Source organism: Dendropsophus ebraccatus, chromosome 1, assembly GCF_027789765.1.
Source record: "Dendropsophus ebraccatus isolate aDenEbr1 chromosome 1, aDenEbr1.pat, whole genome shotgun sequence".
NCBI lineage: Eukaryota > Metazoa > Chordata > Amphibia > Anura > Hylidae > Dendropsophus > Dendropsophus ebraccatus.
In genome coordinates, this window is record NC_091454.1 from 16,438,924 (window position 1) to 16,456,310 (window position 17,387).

General features: G+C 41.5%; 1 protein-coding gene and 1 long non-coding RNA gene across 4 annotated transcripts; one reads left to right on the forward strand and one right to left on the reverse strand.

The window, feature by feature from the left end:
* Positions 1 to 1,018: 1,018 nt before the first annotated feature.
* LOC138789529 (hepatitis A virus cellular receptor 1-like) lies at positions 1,019 to 15,522 on the reverse strand. 3 transcript variants are annotated; one of them, XM_069968224.1, is made up of 8 exons: positions 14,999 to 15,522; positions 8,769 to 9,095; positions 7,140 to 7,781; positions 5,923 to 6,033; positions 5,135 to 5,181; positions 4,276 to 4,363; positions 3,449 to 3,488; positions 1,019 to 1,346 (listed from the first exon to the last, which is right to left on the reverse strand). In XM_069968224.1, the coding sequence occupies exons 1-8, from the start codon at positions 15,060 to 15,062 to the stop codon at positions 1,256 to 1,258; spliced, it is 1,410 nt and encodes a 469-aa protein (XP_069824325.1). In that variant the 5' UTR covers positions 15,063 to 15,522; the 3' UTR covers positions 1,019 to 1,255. The 3 variants fall into 3 exon arrangements, 2 of the variants coding, with proteins under 2 accessions (XP_069824325.1, XP_069824331.1); XM_069968230.1 differs by lacking the exon at positions 14,999 to 15,522 and adding an exon at positions 10,305 to 10,438; XR_011362733.1 differs by lacking the exons at positions 1,019 to 1,346; positions 3,449 to 3,488 and adding an exon at positions 5,324 to 5,568 and having other exon boundaries at positions 4,322 to 4,363.
* LOC138789544 (uncharacterized) lies at positions 1,020 to 4,196 on the forward strand. Its single transcript, XR_011362734.1, has 3 exons — positions 1,020 to 1,210; positions 3,772 to 3,807; positions 4,113 to 4,196. It is a non-coding gene; the product is annotated as an uncharacterized lncRNA (long non-coding RNA).
* Positions 15,523 to 17,387: the final 1,865 nt, after the last annotated feature.

Here is a 17,387-nt window from a genome sequence, read left to right on the forward strand (position 1 = left end):
CCTAAGAGTTTGTCTCCATTCATTGTGTAGTCGCGACCTGTAGCTCACCTCCTGTTCACTTAAAGGGGTTATCCAGCAAAAAAAAATTTTTTCTTTCAAATCTACTGGTGTTAGAAAGTTATACAGATTTGTAATTTACTTCTATTTAAAAATCTCAAGTCTCGAAGTATTTTTCAGCTGCTGTATGTCCTGCAGGAAGTGGTTTATTCTCTCCAGTCTGACACAGTGCTCTCTGCTGCCACCTCTGTCCATGTCAGGAACTGTTTTCTATGGGGATTTGCTACTGCTCTGGACAGTTCCTGACATGGACAGAGGTGGCAGCAGAAAGCAGTGTGTCAGACTGGAAAGAAACACAGCTTCCTGCAGAGCATACAGCTGCAGATAAGTACTGGAAGACTGGAGATTATTAAATAGAAGTAGATTACAAATCTAAATAACTTTCTGAAACCAGCTGATTTAAAAGAAAAAGTTTTTCACTGAATCGCATTCACAGTGCTGACAAAGTGACGGCTTCAGATTAAAGAAGGTGTCAGTTGTTAGTCACTATTCATAATCATTAACGGGGTGGACCAGCTGCATGTGTGCGTGTGTGGTTGGGGGGGGGTTAGAGTGACATCGGGGGGGTGGGGGGGTGGATCGGTACTTGGAGGGGCTGTAGCCACACCCCCCAGTGCTCCTATCGGGCACAACTAATAGCACGGGAACGGCACAGAGAATAAAGGCAAGAGACATACCTAATCTTCCATTATATTATACTTAAAGGGATTGTCCACGGTTAGTTGAGCAAGGGTAGTAAAAGTAATCATTCATTTAATAGGATTGCTTTGTAATTAGAGCCATGGTCCCTATTATACACTATGGGGGAGATTTATCAAACGTGGTGTAAAGTGAGACTGGCTCAGTTGCCCCTAGCAACCAATCAGATTCCACCTTACATTTCCCAAAGAGTCTGTGAGGAATGAAGGTGGAATCTGATTGGTTGCTAGGGGCAACTGAGCCAGTTTCACTTTACACCATGTTTGATAAATCTCCCCCATTACTGCCACCTAGGGACAAGAAGGTGTAGACAAATCCCTTTATATCTGAGCCATGTACATTGGACACCTGCAGATGGTTTATGGTTCCAGATGAAGTTTGCAATGTAATCGGTGATGCAGGAAACCAAGGCGTGGTTATTTCCTTAGAAGAAATATACTCAAATTTGGTCCCGGTAACTTAGAAAGCAGAAATGTCCAATGTCCATTGTGATTATGAATCAGTCATCGCCGATATTTCCTATGAGGTTGGTTTTGCCGTTGTCGTTTGCTTCAGTCTGGATTTCGTCAGCATTGGTGACAAGTTCGAGGCTGGGAAAAGACATGATATGTTATGTGTGGATGAGATGTTAGTGGCACTGAAAAGTTTTGATACTTAATTCCAGGGGTGAGGGAATAACCAGGGATGGGGAACCTTCAGCTTAAGCTTTGGCTGCCCAGGCATGATGGGAATTGTAGTTTTGCAACAGCTGAAGGGCCGAAGGTTCCCCATCCCTGCCTTTAAGTGTCCCTGTCGTTTAAATTTTTTTTTTTTTTTTTTTTGCAGAAATCAATAGTACAGGCGATTTTAAGTAACTTTGTAATTGGGTTTATTACCCGAAAAATGCATTTTTATCATGAGAAAGCAGTTTAAAGCTCTCCCCCCTGTCTTCATGGTTCTCTATGGAGAGGGGGGAGATGAGGCACCAAAACAGGACAACAAAGAGTTAATTTACAGCTACATCACCGGGCTATCTCCTCTGAAGTCAGCACTGACCTCTCTGACCTCTTTCACACAGGTCCCACTGTGTAATCCTTTGTTCTCTGCTGGTGACTAATCTCCCTCCTCTTCCCTCACCTCTCCATAGAACAGACAGGGCTCGACTGATGTAAAAGAGTCGAGATTTCCTAATAATGAGCAGTGGATGAGAGAGAGGAGGGGGGGGGGGGGACCTGGGGAAAGTCTTTTTGAATGCAGATAATGTCATATTTGCCTAATAAATCCAAATACAAAATTTCTTAAAATGACCTGGACTATTGATTGATTGACACTTTTAAGTATCTATCGTTTTGCTGGATGTCATGTGAGTGTGACATGTTATTTTTGGGAGGACATAGCCACCACTAGGGGGAGCTGAGTGCATACAGATTTGTGCAGTTCCCATTGAGTTCAACACTAGCTATGTGAATATATAAGCATGTATCTGTCCATTAGTTGTGAAAGCCATAAACCACAATTATATTATTTCAGACAAGTAGACAGCCGTGACATCACAAATACCTATCAGGTATATCAGGTAAGTTGCTGTGACGTAATAATCTTGTTTTTTCAGACAAGCAGCAGTGACATCACTAAATTCCAAGTTCTATAATATGGATTAAGAATTTCCTTAAAATCAGATTATCCCTGGAGTTTTCCTAGCGTGACACTTTTTTTAGGTGGTGAATAAATTAATAAGGCTGGATTCACACAACGTTTTTGCAAAGAACTGATGAAAAAAACGGATACAACTGTGTGAATCCATTTTGATCCATTTTTCCATTGACTTCCATTATAAAAAAAAAAACAAAAAAAAAACAATCAAAACGGATCGTTTTTTTTAACGGACACAAAAATGAGGTCGACCACGTTTTTGTGTACGCTAAAAAAAACGGATCTGTTTTGACACTTTTTTTATAATGGAAGTCAATGGAAAAACGGATCAAAACGGATGCACACAGTTGCATCTGTTTTTTTCATCAGTTTTTCATCCATTTTTTGCAAAAAACGGATGAAAAAAACAGACTGCAAAAACGTAGTGTGAACCCAGCCTAAATACAAATAAATAAATAAAACATGTACTTACCTTTCTTGCACCCATGCTACCGCTGGTATTAAGCCACTTGTGTCCCTTCTGTGTGACCACTTCTTGGTTTGTGGACGTGACATCACAAGCCTGCCTAGCCAATCAGCGACAGAATACCGATAGCAGCCAAGGAACCAGGAAGGTAGGTGTATGTTATTTTTTTACTCACTCCCTCCGGGTATATTATCAAAAAGTGTCCCCCCGGCCAACACCTTTAAGGTGAATCACTACACCTTTAACTTTTTTTTTTTTTTTTTAATCAACTGGTGCAAGAAAGTTATATAGATTTGTACATTACTTCTATTTAAAATTTTCAAGTATTCTAGTACTTATCCACTGCTGTATGTCCTGCAGGAAGTAATGTATTCTTTTCAGCCCATCACAGTTGTCTCTGCGGCCACTTCTATGATGATCTTACCTACATTAACTGACATAATGTTGGTCCCGTAGACTATAAAAAAAATACATTTTCCCCCTAAAAATGCATATGTTTTGTTTAGAAAACACCAGAGACATTTATATATAAAAAAATAATAATAATAATTTGTCATTTGAGATTACGATATAGTCAGCCCCATAGACACTTACGGGGGATCTTGCCTTAAAAAGTATTCTCCTTTCTTCCGACCTAATAGAAATAGGAAATTTTTTAGATTTTTAGATAAAGCTTTACAGTCAGATATCCAGTATGATATAAATGGTCAGTAGGGCAGAATGTAAGGGGCACCGCTATGGGCACCATGCACAGCCCTTAAAGGAAATCATGAAAACAAAAATTCCTCTTTCTAACACTGTCAATAGAACATAACTAAAAGCTTCTAATGGATGGAACTAAGTGTAACCACCCCCTTACCCACCCAGGAATATTGTCTATATCTGCCATCTCAATCTTATTTTTCTATTATTTCCAGATCTCAGTTGACTTGTCCTACAGTGAAATGTAAAAGGTATTCCCTTTCTTCCGACCTTGTAATAAAAATAGGAATTTTTTTAGATTTTTAGATAAAGCTTTACAGTCAGATATCCAGTATGATATAAATGGTCAGTAGGGCAGAATGTAAGGGGCACCGCTATGGGCACCATGCACAGCCCTTAAAGGAAATCATGAAAACAAAAATTCCTCTTTCTAACACTGTCAATAGAACATAACTAAAAGCTTCTAATGGATGGAACTAAGTGTAACCACCCCCTTACCCACCCAGGAATATTGTCTATATCTGCCATCTCAATCTTATTTTTCTATTATTTCCAGATCTCAGTTGACTTGTCCTACAGTGCCACCACAGGGGAAACAAAGTATTACACAGTATGATCTGAAATACATGTAATGTATAGGATTGTTGAGTCCTCTGTTAAAATATGCCCCTCCCAATTGGGTGACATTTTTTATTTTTCTGAACCCTTTTTTGACTTACCTTTTAGTTGTAGAATTATCACACCAATCACTATAATGGCAAATACAGATGCACTTATAGCAATGACAAGGGTACTTGTATCCTGCAACTGAAAGTTACACGTCAGAATGGTGATCTGCAAAAATCTTTAAAAACGTCTCAAAACTTAAGGTATGTTAATTCCGGGATTGTCCCACAATAGGATTACATAACATATCAATTGGCTGTGCTAACAATGTCTGATTTCAGTAGTTAGATCCCCGCTGCTACTGTTTTCCATGCAAACTAATTTTCATTCCAGGTGCTATAATATGAATTGCAACATCATAAAAGACCAGGTATATGGAGGGTAATACTATTATTATTCAATTTCTAAATTAGCAATAGGTGACTGTATCCCTTAAATTTTCCATGCTTCTAAATATGTTTCACCCCCAACATGTTTCACCATTTAATGTGGCATCTTCAGGGGAAAATTAGGCAATGACCATACACTGAGTACGGGCTTGTCCCCATTCAAGTGAATAGGATTTTTTGGAAATCCTATGCTGCATTGAATCATAAATTTTCGATGATGTGGCCTCTTCAGGACTGTAAATTTATGGATGGTAAAATGCCATAATCATACATACATGCATACATATGCCTTCTTCATACACACACAAAGACACGTACATAGTCATATACTATATAAAATGGTGTCTCCCCAGAAGGTCAGCAGTGGGTCCTCTGTGGCCTCGTAATATGTTGCCAGCAGGTTAGCAGTGTCCTTGCACTGAGCCAATTTTTACTATAATCCAGCCCATGGCTATTTTTGTCCCATACTACATTATCAGGATAACATTCGGTTCAGTAAAGTGAATAATTGTCCCCCGTTTACCAGTCTCTGCAGTGCTGTCACATTTCCTTGAAATACATCTGGGATTCCTACAAGTAAAATCAATATTAAATTCAGTAAATTTATTCATATGGCAAATTTTACACAAGGGGAATCTGGAACACGCCTCCCCCAAACATTTACAGACCCATCACAGGTGTCCCTTATGTTACAGGGGACCCTGATACTTACCAGGCCCTGTACCGACGCAGCGCTGCATCATCGGGCTCCTGGATGTCATTTTTATACAGATTCTGTGTAGGTCACAATTGAGCAGGAAAGGGTAGGATATAGCCTGCTCAGCCAATCAGTGATTGCGTTATTGTCCCGCCCTTGTGACTGACTGGCTAAGCGGGGCATCCATCAGCCGGGTTGTGGCATTGAAGGAATGAGAGAAGCAGAATGTCGGTGGAGGTTCTGGAGTGGGATGTGGCGCTCTATGGGCACAGGGAAAGGTAAGTATACCTTCTATTTAATGTCCCCCCCACACCCTGAACTGATTGTTTTTTCCCCGACGGATTTCTCCTTTAACCCTTTAATCCTTTAAGTTTTCAGAAATATATTAAAGAAATCACTGATTTTAAAAATTCAAAGCTCCTTTTGAAATCTAACTTTTTGAAGAAAAAAAAATAAACACAGCGATACCCAGAGTAGCGTGATTTTACTATGCTGGGTCTCCAGACGCCAAATTCAAAATGAAAGAAATTTAGAGAAATGACAATTGTGCATAAAATTTATACAAAAATTTTATCAAGCCATTATTACCCCAAATACTCTTGTCCTATACTTACCATTTTTACTCAGGGGGAGACTATCCGGCCATAGAGCTGTGTCATCCTGTCCTTCATACTGTGAATCAGCTAATGTAGTCAAGTCATGATCAGGGATGGAACCGGGGAAATCTAGAAAAGGGCAAATATACAAAATACACAAAAAGATATTAAGATCACTAAGATCTAGGCCAATCAGATGCAAGCATTTCTTCCCTTCCCTGTTATATGCATACAATATAATAGAACACTGAATGATAAGCTGCAGCTGCATCCCCCTCCTCTCCCCTCCCCTCTGCCATCTAATTACTGTTTTACACTAGATGGATGGTATTACAACTTAGGTCCGTTAACTTTAATTGAAGTGAGCTGCCATACTGGACTCAAACTGAGGACAAGAGTGGCGCTGTTTCTGGAAGAAAGCAGCTATGGTATTTCTAATTCTGGATAACTCCTTGTAGGACTTTCAGGAGAAGCCCTGATCTATTGTAATGAGCCTGACCATGTGCCCAATACTGCTAGAGCGTGTGGCCAGCCTCCTAGGCACGCCAACGGCGTCCCTGACAACTGGCCCGGCTGGTTGCTAGGGGCACATTGGCAGCGTCCATAGTTACTGTGCGGTGGCTGGACCGGCACAGCTGAGTTTGATAAGTACAAGCTGGCTGGCGGTGCCGGTTTCAGCCCCAACCACATCCTGGGTCTGGGTCTCTGGCCTTCATAAAACGAATACCCCTATCATGCTTCCTTGCCTGCGATAGGGCCTCCTACTGATGGTGAAGCTAGCGATTATCCTGATTGTATTCTGTGTTTTTTTTTATTCCGGTTCTGGCTTCCTGACTTTATCCTAGACTTCCGATTTTGTACCGCAACGACCGACTGATACCAACCCTGCTAGCTGACCTTAATTTATTGTGCTTGTAGTCTTGTCCGCATTTTGTTTTCTCACCTGCTCAGGCTAGGGACTGTCGCCCAGTTATCCGCTGCCACTTAGGAATGTTGAGGTAAGCAGGCAGGGAACAGGGGGGAGGGAGCCAGTACAAGGGCCTCACCTGTCTTGTGTCCTTCATCCCCAAACCTGACATCTACATTTACATGCAAAGGCTTTAGAAAACGTGGTTTTTGATATGACCCTACTTTTAGCCTCCCAGTCATATAGTCATAGAGAATTGTACTAATAAACCTCTTGGTCCATACACCATGCACTATATATATAAAGAGCTAAATGTTGCAGGTTTTACCTAAGCTCCTTGATATCAGGTCTGTACCCTCAGTCCTACCAGCAGGATAGACAATTGTTGATGGAGTTATAGTCCTTGCCGTTAGAGATGATGGAGTCTCTGTCCTGATGAGTGGTGGTGGGGATGTACTACTAGTAGCGGATGGAGGTGATTGAATAGTTTTCACCACTCTTGTAGTCAATGGAATGGAAGGTTCTGGAGTGGTCTTAACAGGTGGTGGTGTTGTAATTGCCTTCAAAGTTGTAAGTTGTGGAGTTGTCTTCAGAGTTGTAGTTGGTGGTGTTGTTGTAGTAGTCTTCAGAGTTGTAGTTGGTGTTATAGTAGTCCCCACAGTTGTAGTTGGTGTTGTAGTAGTCCTCACAGTTGTAGTGGGTGTTATAGTAGTCCCCACAGTTGTGTTTGGTGTTACAGTAGTCCCCACAGTTGTAGTTGGTGTTGTATTACTCCTCAGAGTTCTAGTTGGTATTGTAGTAGTCTTCAGAGTTGTAGTTGATGTAGTGGTAGTTTTCAGAGTTGTAGTTGGTGTTATAGTAGTCCCCACAGTTGTGTTTGGTGTTACAGTAGTCCCCACAGTTGTAGTTGGTTTTGTAGTAGTCTTCAGAGTTGTAGTTGATGTAGTGGTAGTCCTCACTGTTGTTGGGGCTACAGAAATTTAACCACATTATGCGAAGGCATCAATTTACTCTTTGACAAGGAAAATACAATTATGTTATGAGTAAATTGCTCAAAAAGTTGATGAACCTAAAGACACAACTTTTTGCGCAAAAATTTGCAACATATGTCCCCGTCCCCCACCCCCTTCCCCACCATCTCTTCTTTGCAATACCATGAAATCATGCAGTAGAGAGTGTAAAACTGATCAGGCTACAGTGTGCTGGAGGATGATTTTTCACAGTCCACTATCATAGATGGCATGTGAAGGGAGAAAGGGTTTCTGATGCATATCATATGCTGTAAGAGCAAAAATGCAGGAAACAGCAGCAGCAAAGATGGGGTTACACTAAGCACTGAGCTACTGCTGATACTGCTGCTAAAGTGAAGGGGGAGATTAACTGCAGAACTGTGGACATACAGCGGAACATACACTGGTATTTACAAAAGGGACAGCTGCCCAGAAATCTGTGGGTGGTAAGAGATGAAAAGCCTTGATTTACCTTTTAGGAAAAGTGTGGATCGTTTTCAGCAGTAAGACTGGTTGAGCTTGCATGTACACAGCCCAAGCTCTCTCCCTCTCTACTACACATGTCCACACTAGGTAATAGACAAAAAAAATTGGAGACAAAGAAGAAACTTACTGGGTAAGATTTTGGGGCTGTTTTGATGGGTAAGGAGTATTCTATATGAAGTGATTTACAAATATGTTAGGAATTACACAGCCTGTTAGATAGAGGAAAGTTGTTTGAAATGACTGTGAATATTGCAGCCACAACCGAAGAGCACCTTAGAATCCCTAGAAATGCCCTCAAATGGTTTATAACAAGAAAAGGAGGCATTTTTGTCTGATAAGATATTTTACAAATTTTCTTACATTCTCTTTTTGTATTGATCAGTATGTGAGCTTCTAAGAAAGTTTGTAGGTTTGGATTTTCAAAAAAAAAAAAATCAAAATATTTTATATATGACAAGCACCTTTTTCAACTGTCAACCTTACGTTAGTCTTCTCATGTTCGATGCGACAGCAGTACGTCCCGGCATCCTCAGGCTTTGCTTGTGTAATGGTCAGGGACACTATTCCTTGATTGAGTCTGTCCCTGAGCTGGTAGCGTGAAGATGCCCGAAACGTGACCTTGTGGCCATCAGTCCAGATAAGTTCTTGGTTACACTTTGAATGTGGGCAACTACCACGTCCCCAACACATACTGGTGAGGACGCCGGTGCGTTTAACTTTGTAGGAACATGGCAGAGTGATAGGTTGTCCTTCGATTCCTATCGCTGTTTGTTGACATAGCACAGTAACTGGAAGAAAGAGAGGGAAGAAATTATCATATTAAAGTCACAAACCTATAGGGCAATACAACTATTGGCCACCACACATCGAGATCTCAGGACATGAGGGTCCAACTTCATTTGGGTTTTAAAGGGGTTATCCACCTAAGAGCTAAAAAAGAAGTGCCAGTTGGTCTTACCAAGTCCCTCTGAGTATTTTGAGCCGTCTCCTGTCTTTCTAGCTGCTGCCATTCCTGAGTTACAAGTTTTTCTAAAAGCTGATCTATATCCAAGATGGAGCCAGCCAGGAAACTACATTTCCCATCATGCATTTCCCTGATTGGTCCATTTGCGTACATGTCCCCTTAGCTTTCTTTTCTGCCCTCTGCTGCCATTACTATTGTACAGTAAACACAGGACAGTTTTTTCACTGATTTTGCATCACATCACCCCACTGTTGTGTATTAGTACAACCCACTGATTATGTAGATACACCACTGACACATTTAGGCTATGTTCCCACTATGTAAAAACAACGGCCATAATTCATAACAACGATCGTCGTTTAAAAAATAGCCTTTTTATGAAATACGGCCTTTGCTTTTACATAGTGTGAACATAGCCTTACACTGGAATGTGATTACACTAGTGCATACTTATACACCATGAATAGACGGCACACAGAGAAATCATCTCCCAAGTATAATAAGAACTATTGAACCAGAATAATATCATCTGCTGCAGAACATCTTTAAAGAGCAGATCTGTCCGTTACCAGATTGTTGCAATGAGAGACAATCTGACAACAAGAGACAATATATCCTGGAAAAGCTGCTTCAGGACATCGTTGGGAGCAAACCTGTCAATCACCACTGACATACACATATACACATACATCACTGTCACAGACAGTACTGATACAGACTCTACTGACATACACAAACACACACACACACACACACACCACTGTATGTCAGATAGACACACACACACTGGCTGACACATATAGATACAGTAGATACACATACACTGACATATAAATACACACACTACAGTACATATATATGCTCACTGACACACACACACACACACCACTGTATGTCAGATACACACACACACACACACACACACACACACTGGCTGACACATATAGATACAGTAGATACACATACACTGACATATAAATTCACACACTACAGTACATATATATGCTCACTGACACACACACACAGCACTTACAGCTCTGTCTTCCCCCTCTTCTTCTCTGTAGTAGGGCTAATCGCTCCACAGGGTAACATTGAGAACCTGCAGGTCATTTGACTCAGGTCCTTAATCATCTCCCTCTCTGTGTGCTGGATGCTGGAGGCTAATGTAGAGACTTCACTCTGCCTCATGGAGGGAGCAGCCCTGAAGAGGAGCAGGATGCTGACAGGTCCTGCTCCTCTATTTTGTTCCTTTTGATGTTCAGCCAGCTCACCCTGCACTACAGTGAGTGGCCTAAAAGTCTCTCCCGGGGCCCCTGTGCAGCCAAATCGGCTGCACATGCGGTATGTCCGCCACCGATAAGCTCATAACAGGATCCATCTGTCAAAAAGAAACCAAAACAATGCTGGCAATGGTACATCTCCTGAGGAAATCAATATCATAATCTTAAAAGTAAAAAGAAGAAGAAGAAAAAAAAACTGTAGGAAGCTAATGTATGCAAAAAACAGGAAACTGTTATACAGTAAGTCTGGAGAGATAAAGAACCTTGGCTCCATTATGGTTGTCGTATGAACATTGCAACCGCAGAAGAGGAGAAAGTGTGACTCAGCAAACTGACTTCCTTACGTGTCAGTAATCTAGAAGCTTTGGGTTATGGGTCGGGTTAGGGTTATAACTTATATCAAGAGAAGGACTGAGATTCTCTGGTGTTGTAGGATATCCTATCGAGGATGGAGCCCTGAAGACTATTCACATTGTTTATTATTCTTGGACCCGCAAGTCACAATTGCATCAAGTTACAGTATCGTCAACTAACAATAGTCTTTCCTCAGCCATCATATAACTAGAGATGGGCGAGACCAGTCTCCTGAACCCAGACTCGTTCCAAACTTTGTAAAAAGTTTGGTTTGCTACCTAGCCAAACTTTTTATAAATTCCATGCAGGTTCAGGAAGTGCGGCCGCACGTCTCAAAAAAAAAAAAGTTATTCTCACCTGTCCACACTCCCCCTGCGTCATCTTGTGGCTCCCTGGTCCCGCCCTGTTTTCTCCTCCGTTGAGGGCCGGCTCAGCCAATCACAGGCCGCAGTGCTGCCCTGTCCCATTGAGCCTGTGATTAGCCGAGCAAGCTGTAATTCCTGAAACGAGTGACAGCCCTATCAGCCAATCACCCGCTTTCTGGGATGGCCTGTGACTGGCTGAGCAGACCTTCACTGGAGATGTTAAAAGTTGTGGATCGTAATATGGCCGTTTTGGGCTGCCACTCATAGATCCATGACCACCCCAAAAAAAGCCATATACTTCCTGTATATACTGTATATACTTCACTTCTGCGGTTTTGCATTGATTTGCACAGATCACAGCAAAACTGCAGAATGAAAGCCATTCAGCCATGTCTTTGCAGACTGTGCAGGACCTTAGACATGTGACTATGATGTCACCACAGGTTCTGCAGAGCACTATGGAGGAGAATATGTAAGACAGGAGGATGCATTATTTTATATATAAAGGAGAAGTCCGGCGAAATAAAAAAAAATTAGTCCTGTCAGGGAGTGGGGGAAACATAATGAAGAAAGTGTGCCAGACCCCCGTGCCCGCGCAGCGCCACATCATCAGGCTCCCGGATGTCATTTTTTTGCATATATACGTCACACCTTAGCAGGAAAGGGTAGGATATAGCCTGCTCAGCCAATCAGTGACTGCAGTGTTGTCCCGCCCCAGTGACTGACTGACTAAGCAGGGCATCCATCAGCCGGGACGTGACGTTGAAGGAGTGAGAGATGCAGAATGCCGGTGGATGTCATGGAGCGGGTTGCAGCGCTGTGTGGGCACAGGAAACGGTAAATATACCATCTTTATTATGTTTTCCACCACACCCTGAACTGATTTTTTTCCCCTGCTGGATTTCTCCTTTAACCCCTGACAAGGTTCGCTATCTAACAAAACTTCTTGCAAAGTCCGGCCAGGTTCAGGAACAGCGGCAGCACGTCTTAAAAAAACAGACAAAAAAGTTGTTATCACCTGTCCACACTCCCCCTACATCTTGTGGCTCTCTGGTCTCATCCAGTTGTCTTCTCTGGTGAGGGCCCGCTTAGCCTATCACAGTCTGCGGTGCTGTCCTGTCCCAGTGAGCCTGTGATTGGCTGAGCGGGCTGTCATTCCTGAAAAAGAGTGACAGCCCTATCACAGTCTGACTGGGATGGCCTGTGATTGGCTGAGCGGGCCTTCACCGGAGAAGGCAATGGGACCGGACCAGAGAAGAACTTGTACTTCATGTACTGTACTGTTCTTTACCTCTACTACCTGTACTGTACTGCTCTCTACCTGTACTACATGTACTGTACTGCTCTCTACCTGTACTACATGTACTGTACTGCCTTTTACCTGTACTACATGTACTGTACTGCCCTCTACCTGTACTACATCTACTGTATTACTCTCTGTCTGTACTACCTGTACTGTACTGCTCTCTACATGTACTGCACTGCTCTCTACCTCTACTACATGTACTGCACTGCTCTCTACTAGTACTACATGTACTGCACTGCTCTCTACCTGTACTACATGTACTGTACTGCTCTCTGCCTGTACTACATCTACTGTACTCTTCTCTACCCGTACTACATCTACTGCTCTCTACCTGTACTGCATGTACTGCACTGATCTCTACCTGTACTACATGTACTGTATTGCTCTCTACCTGTACTACATGTACTGTACTGCTCTCTACATGTACTACATGTACTGTACTGATCTCTACCTGTACTGCATGTACTGCACTGATCTCTACCTGTACTACATCTACTGTATTACTCTCTACCTGTACTACATGTACTGTACTGCTCTCTACCTGTACTACATGTACTGTACTGCCATCTACCTGTACTACATGTACTATACTGCTCTCTACCTGTACTACATGTACTGTACTGCTCTCTACCTGTACTACATGTACTGAAATGCTCTCTACCTGTACTACATGCATTGCACTGATCTCTACCTGTACTACATCTACTGTATTACTCTCTACCTGTACTACATGTACTGTACTGCCATCTACCTGTACTACATGTACTGTACTGCTCTCTACCTGTACTACATGTACTGTACGGATCTCTACCTGTACTACATGTACTGTACTGCTCTCTACCTGTACTACATGTACTGTACTGCCCTCTACCTGTACTACATGTACTATACTGCTCTCTACCTGTACTACATGCATTGCACTGATCTCTACCTGTACTGCCATCTACCTGTACTACATGTACTATACTGCTCTCTACCTGTACTACATGTACTGCACTGATCTCTACCTGTACTACATCTACTGTATTACTCTCTACCTGTACTACATGTACTGTACTGCCATCTACCTGTACTACATGTACTGTACTGCTCTCTACCTGTACTACATGTACTGTACTACCCTCTACCTGTACTACATGTACTGTACTGCTCTCTACCTGTACTACATGTACTGTACTGCTCTCTACCTGTACTACATGTACTATACTGATCTCTACCTGTACTACATGTAGTGTACTGCTCTCTACCTGTACTACATCTACTTATTACTCTCTACCTGTACTACATGTACTGTACTGCTCTCTACCTGTACTACATGTACTGTACTGCTCTCTATCTGTACTACATGCACTGTACTGCCATCTACCTGTACTACATGTACTATACTGCCCTCTACCTGTACTACATGTACTGTACTGCTCTCTACCTGTACTACATGTACTGTGCTGCTCTCTACCTGTACTACATGTACTGTACTGCTCTCTACCTGTACTACATGTACTGAAATGCTCTCTACCTGTACTACATGCATTGCACTGATCTCTACCTGTACTACATCTACTGTATTACTCTCTATCTGTACTACATGTACTGTACTGCCATCTACCTGTACTACATGTACTGTACTGCTCTCTACCTGTACTACATGTACTGCACTGCCCTCTACCTGTACTACATGTACTGTACTGCTCTCTACCTGTACTACATGTACTGTACTGCCCTCTACCTGTACTACATGTACTATACTGATCTCTACCTGTACTACATGTAGTGTACTGCTCTATACCTGTACTACATATACTGCTAAATGCGACATGGGAGGAGGCGAGCAAGGGATATGGCAGGCATACGCCAGGAAGAAGGGGCGAATCTGCGCCTTCTCCCTGGCGTACTGTTCATCAGTGTCCCCCATGTTCAAATGTGTATGGACCTGAATTATTGGGCCGCTAATAGTATACACTGAATTACACATACTGTATAAGGGTTAGATACATATAATATTCTCAGACATTCCCTTATTCTATAGAAAATACATCACAAAGTGTATCTAGTCTGATCCCTAATCTAATTCTTAGAATTATCTGCACTTTAAATAAATAAATAAATATACATAATAATAAAGGTTGCAGGGTATTTTAAGATTGGTCTCCATAGTCTATGGAATATTATATTGTTGTTGATGTCATTGTCCTATCATGGTGACCAAGGTGGGCGATCAAATATTGTTATTCAATATGTCAATCACAGCAAATTCACAAAGACCACAAATATGGTTTTACATAGGAGCGCCCCTAAACCGGCCAAAAAAGGGGGTAAAATATCTCCTTCAACTCTGCTATATCGGCGATCGGCCGACTCATATAAAGGAAACAACACATCTAAACAACATTGTAAAGTTGTAAACAAATGTCAGTGTTCTTACCTGAGAAGCCGAGGAGAAGGACGGAAATTTGCAGACTCTCCCTACAACTCCAGCAAAACTTCATCCTGACTGCTGCAGTGTCAGTCACTTCTGCAGGGACGGACAATGTGTGATACAATGCACATATAGGAGGTCACTCCCACATCCACAGGGACATACAACACGGCCGTCACATATATGCAGGAGATGGAGGAAATGTAGCAGAATGTAGTCAGTGTACAGCTGGTAGAACAGTGTACACACACACATACACACAAACATACACACATATACACACACATACATATACACATACATATACACACACACATATACATACACACACACATACACACAAACACACACATATACACACACACACATACATATATACACACAAACACACACATACATATACACACACACATACATACACACACACACATACATATACACACAAACACACACATACACACATATACACACACATACATATACACACATACATATACACACACACATATACACACACACACACACACACACATACATATACACACACATACATACACACACACACACACACACATTTTCCGAGGGCGGCATTTCTCTGACCCAACCCTCTATCTCCCAAGGCAATGCACAAGGACATGAACTGTATGCCAGCAGTGCAAACATCAAGCATGTGGCATAAAGTGCAAACACACTGAAGTGCAGGACACAAAGGAAAAAAACACAAGAGTCTTAAAAACAATGTTTTATAGTTCATCCGCTTTTTCATCACAAAAATACAACATTGAGGCAGCCATATAAACAAAGCCTTACTAGAAGTCATTAACAAAATATGTATAGTGCAACAGGTTGTATGGCCCTGAATTTAAAGGAATTCTCCACCTAAATTTATTATCACAAAAATCTGATTCATATGTTAAGAAAAGACAGGGAAAGCATCTGTTCTGGCCTGAGACTGCCTGATGATTCCTGGCCTACAGGAAATTGAAAATTCAAGACTTTAAACACAAAAGACTTATGGTTGCTAAGGACAGACCTCACCTAGCAACCATTCCTCTCAAGCTGTGCTGACATACATCTCTCAGCCCCACATTGAAGACCATGAGTTAAACAATATTAGTTAGACTGGTGATTTTTTTAAATTTATAATGAACTGTTGTCAGAAATTTATATAGATTTGTAATTTACTACTATTTAAAAATCTTTGTCTTCCAGTACTTATCAGCTGCTGTATGTCCTGAAGGAAGTGGTATATTATTTCCAGTCTAGAGAGCAGGAGAGGTTTTCTATGGGGATTTGCTACTGCTCTGGACAGTTCCTGACATGGACATACACCACTTCCTACAGGACATACAGTAGCTGATAAGTACTGGAAAACTTCAGATTTTTAAATAGAAGTATTTTACAAACCTATATAACTTTCTATATAACGCCAAATATTTGAAATAATTTTTCCACATAAAGTCTGCAATATTATTCAGATTTTTATAAAAGTGAATTTAGCTGGAGACCCCATTTAACTAAACCTGCATATTAACAATGACATTCATTAGGATTACATTACAATACAATGGTCAGAATTATATTAGTGCAGAAATACAGGTAAATTATTATAACAATGGTGAAAATTAAAGCAGGAACATCTGTATCCTACTCCCTTGGCGTTGACAGAAATTTATATAGATTTGTAATTTTTTTCTATTTAAAAAAAATCTTATGTTTTCCAGTACTTATCAGCTGCTGTATGTCCTGTAGGAAGTGGTGTTGCCTTTTAAGTGTGACACAGTGCTCTTTGCTGCCACCTCTGTCCATGTCAGGAACTGTCCAGAGCAGGAGAGGTTTTCTATGGGGATTTGCTGCAGCTCTGTACAGTTCCTGACATGGACAGAGGTGGCAGCAGAGAGCACTGTGTCAGTCTGGAAAGAAAACACCACTTCCTGCAGGACATACAGCAGCTGATAAATAGAGCCAAATTTCAAATCTATATAATTTCTGAAACCAGTTGATTTGAAGGAAAAAGATTTTCGCCAGAGTGCCCCTTTAAGGATTTTTGGAAAGGTCCCCTTACGGTAAACCGATCACAAGGTATCTGCTGCTAGGACCATAAGTGATCATTTAAACTATGGCAGAATTTGTTAGGTGGGGTTTCATTTTCCAGCAGTGCCCCCAGAGGTCAAATAAAGTATTACACATTTCCCATTGAAATAACCGACTGTCTTTTTTTTTTGCCAAAATATAGGGGGGGGGGGGGGAATCAATGTATCTCTTTTTTAATCTTCAACTTGGGCTCATTGTCGCCCCCTGATGGGAAACTATTCATTTCATATGATTACTTTGTAATTAGAGCCACTGGGGGAGATTTATCAAACATGGTGTAAAGTGAAACTGGCTCAGTTGC

Coding starts and splice junctions, on each gene's coding strand:
- LOC138789529 (XM_069968224.1), bottom strand. CDS start 15,062: ATGAAGTTTTGCTGGAGTTGTAGGGAGAGTCTGCAAATTTCCGTCCTT. Junction 6,034..7,139: donor CCTGATATCAAGGAGCTTAG/GTAAAACCTGCA, acceptor GCCCTTTTCTAG/ATTTCCCCGGTTCCATCCCT. Junction 5,182..5,922: donor TCTCCCCCTGAGTAAAAATG/GTAAGTATAGGA, acceptor TTTTACTTGTAG/GAATCCCAGATGTATTTCAA.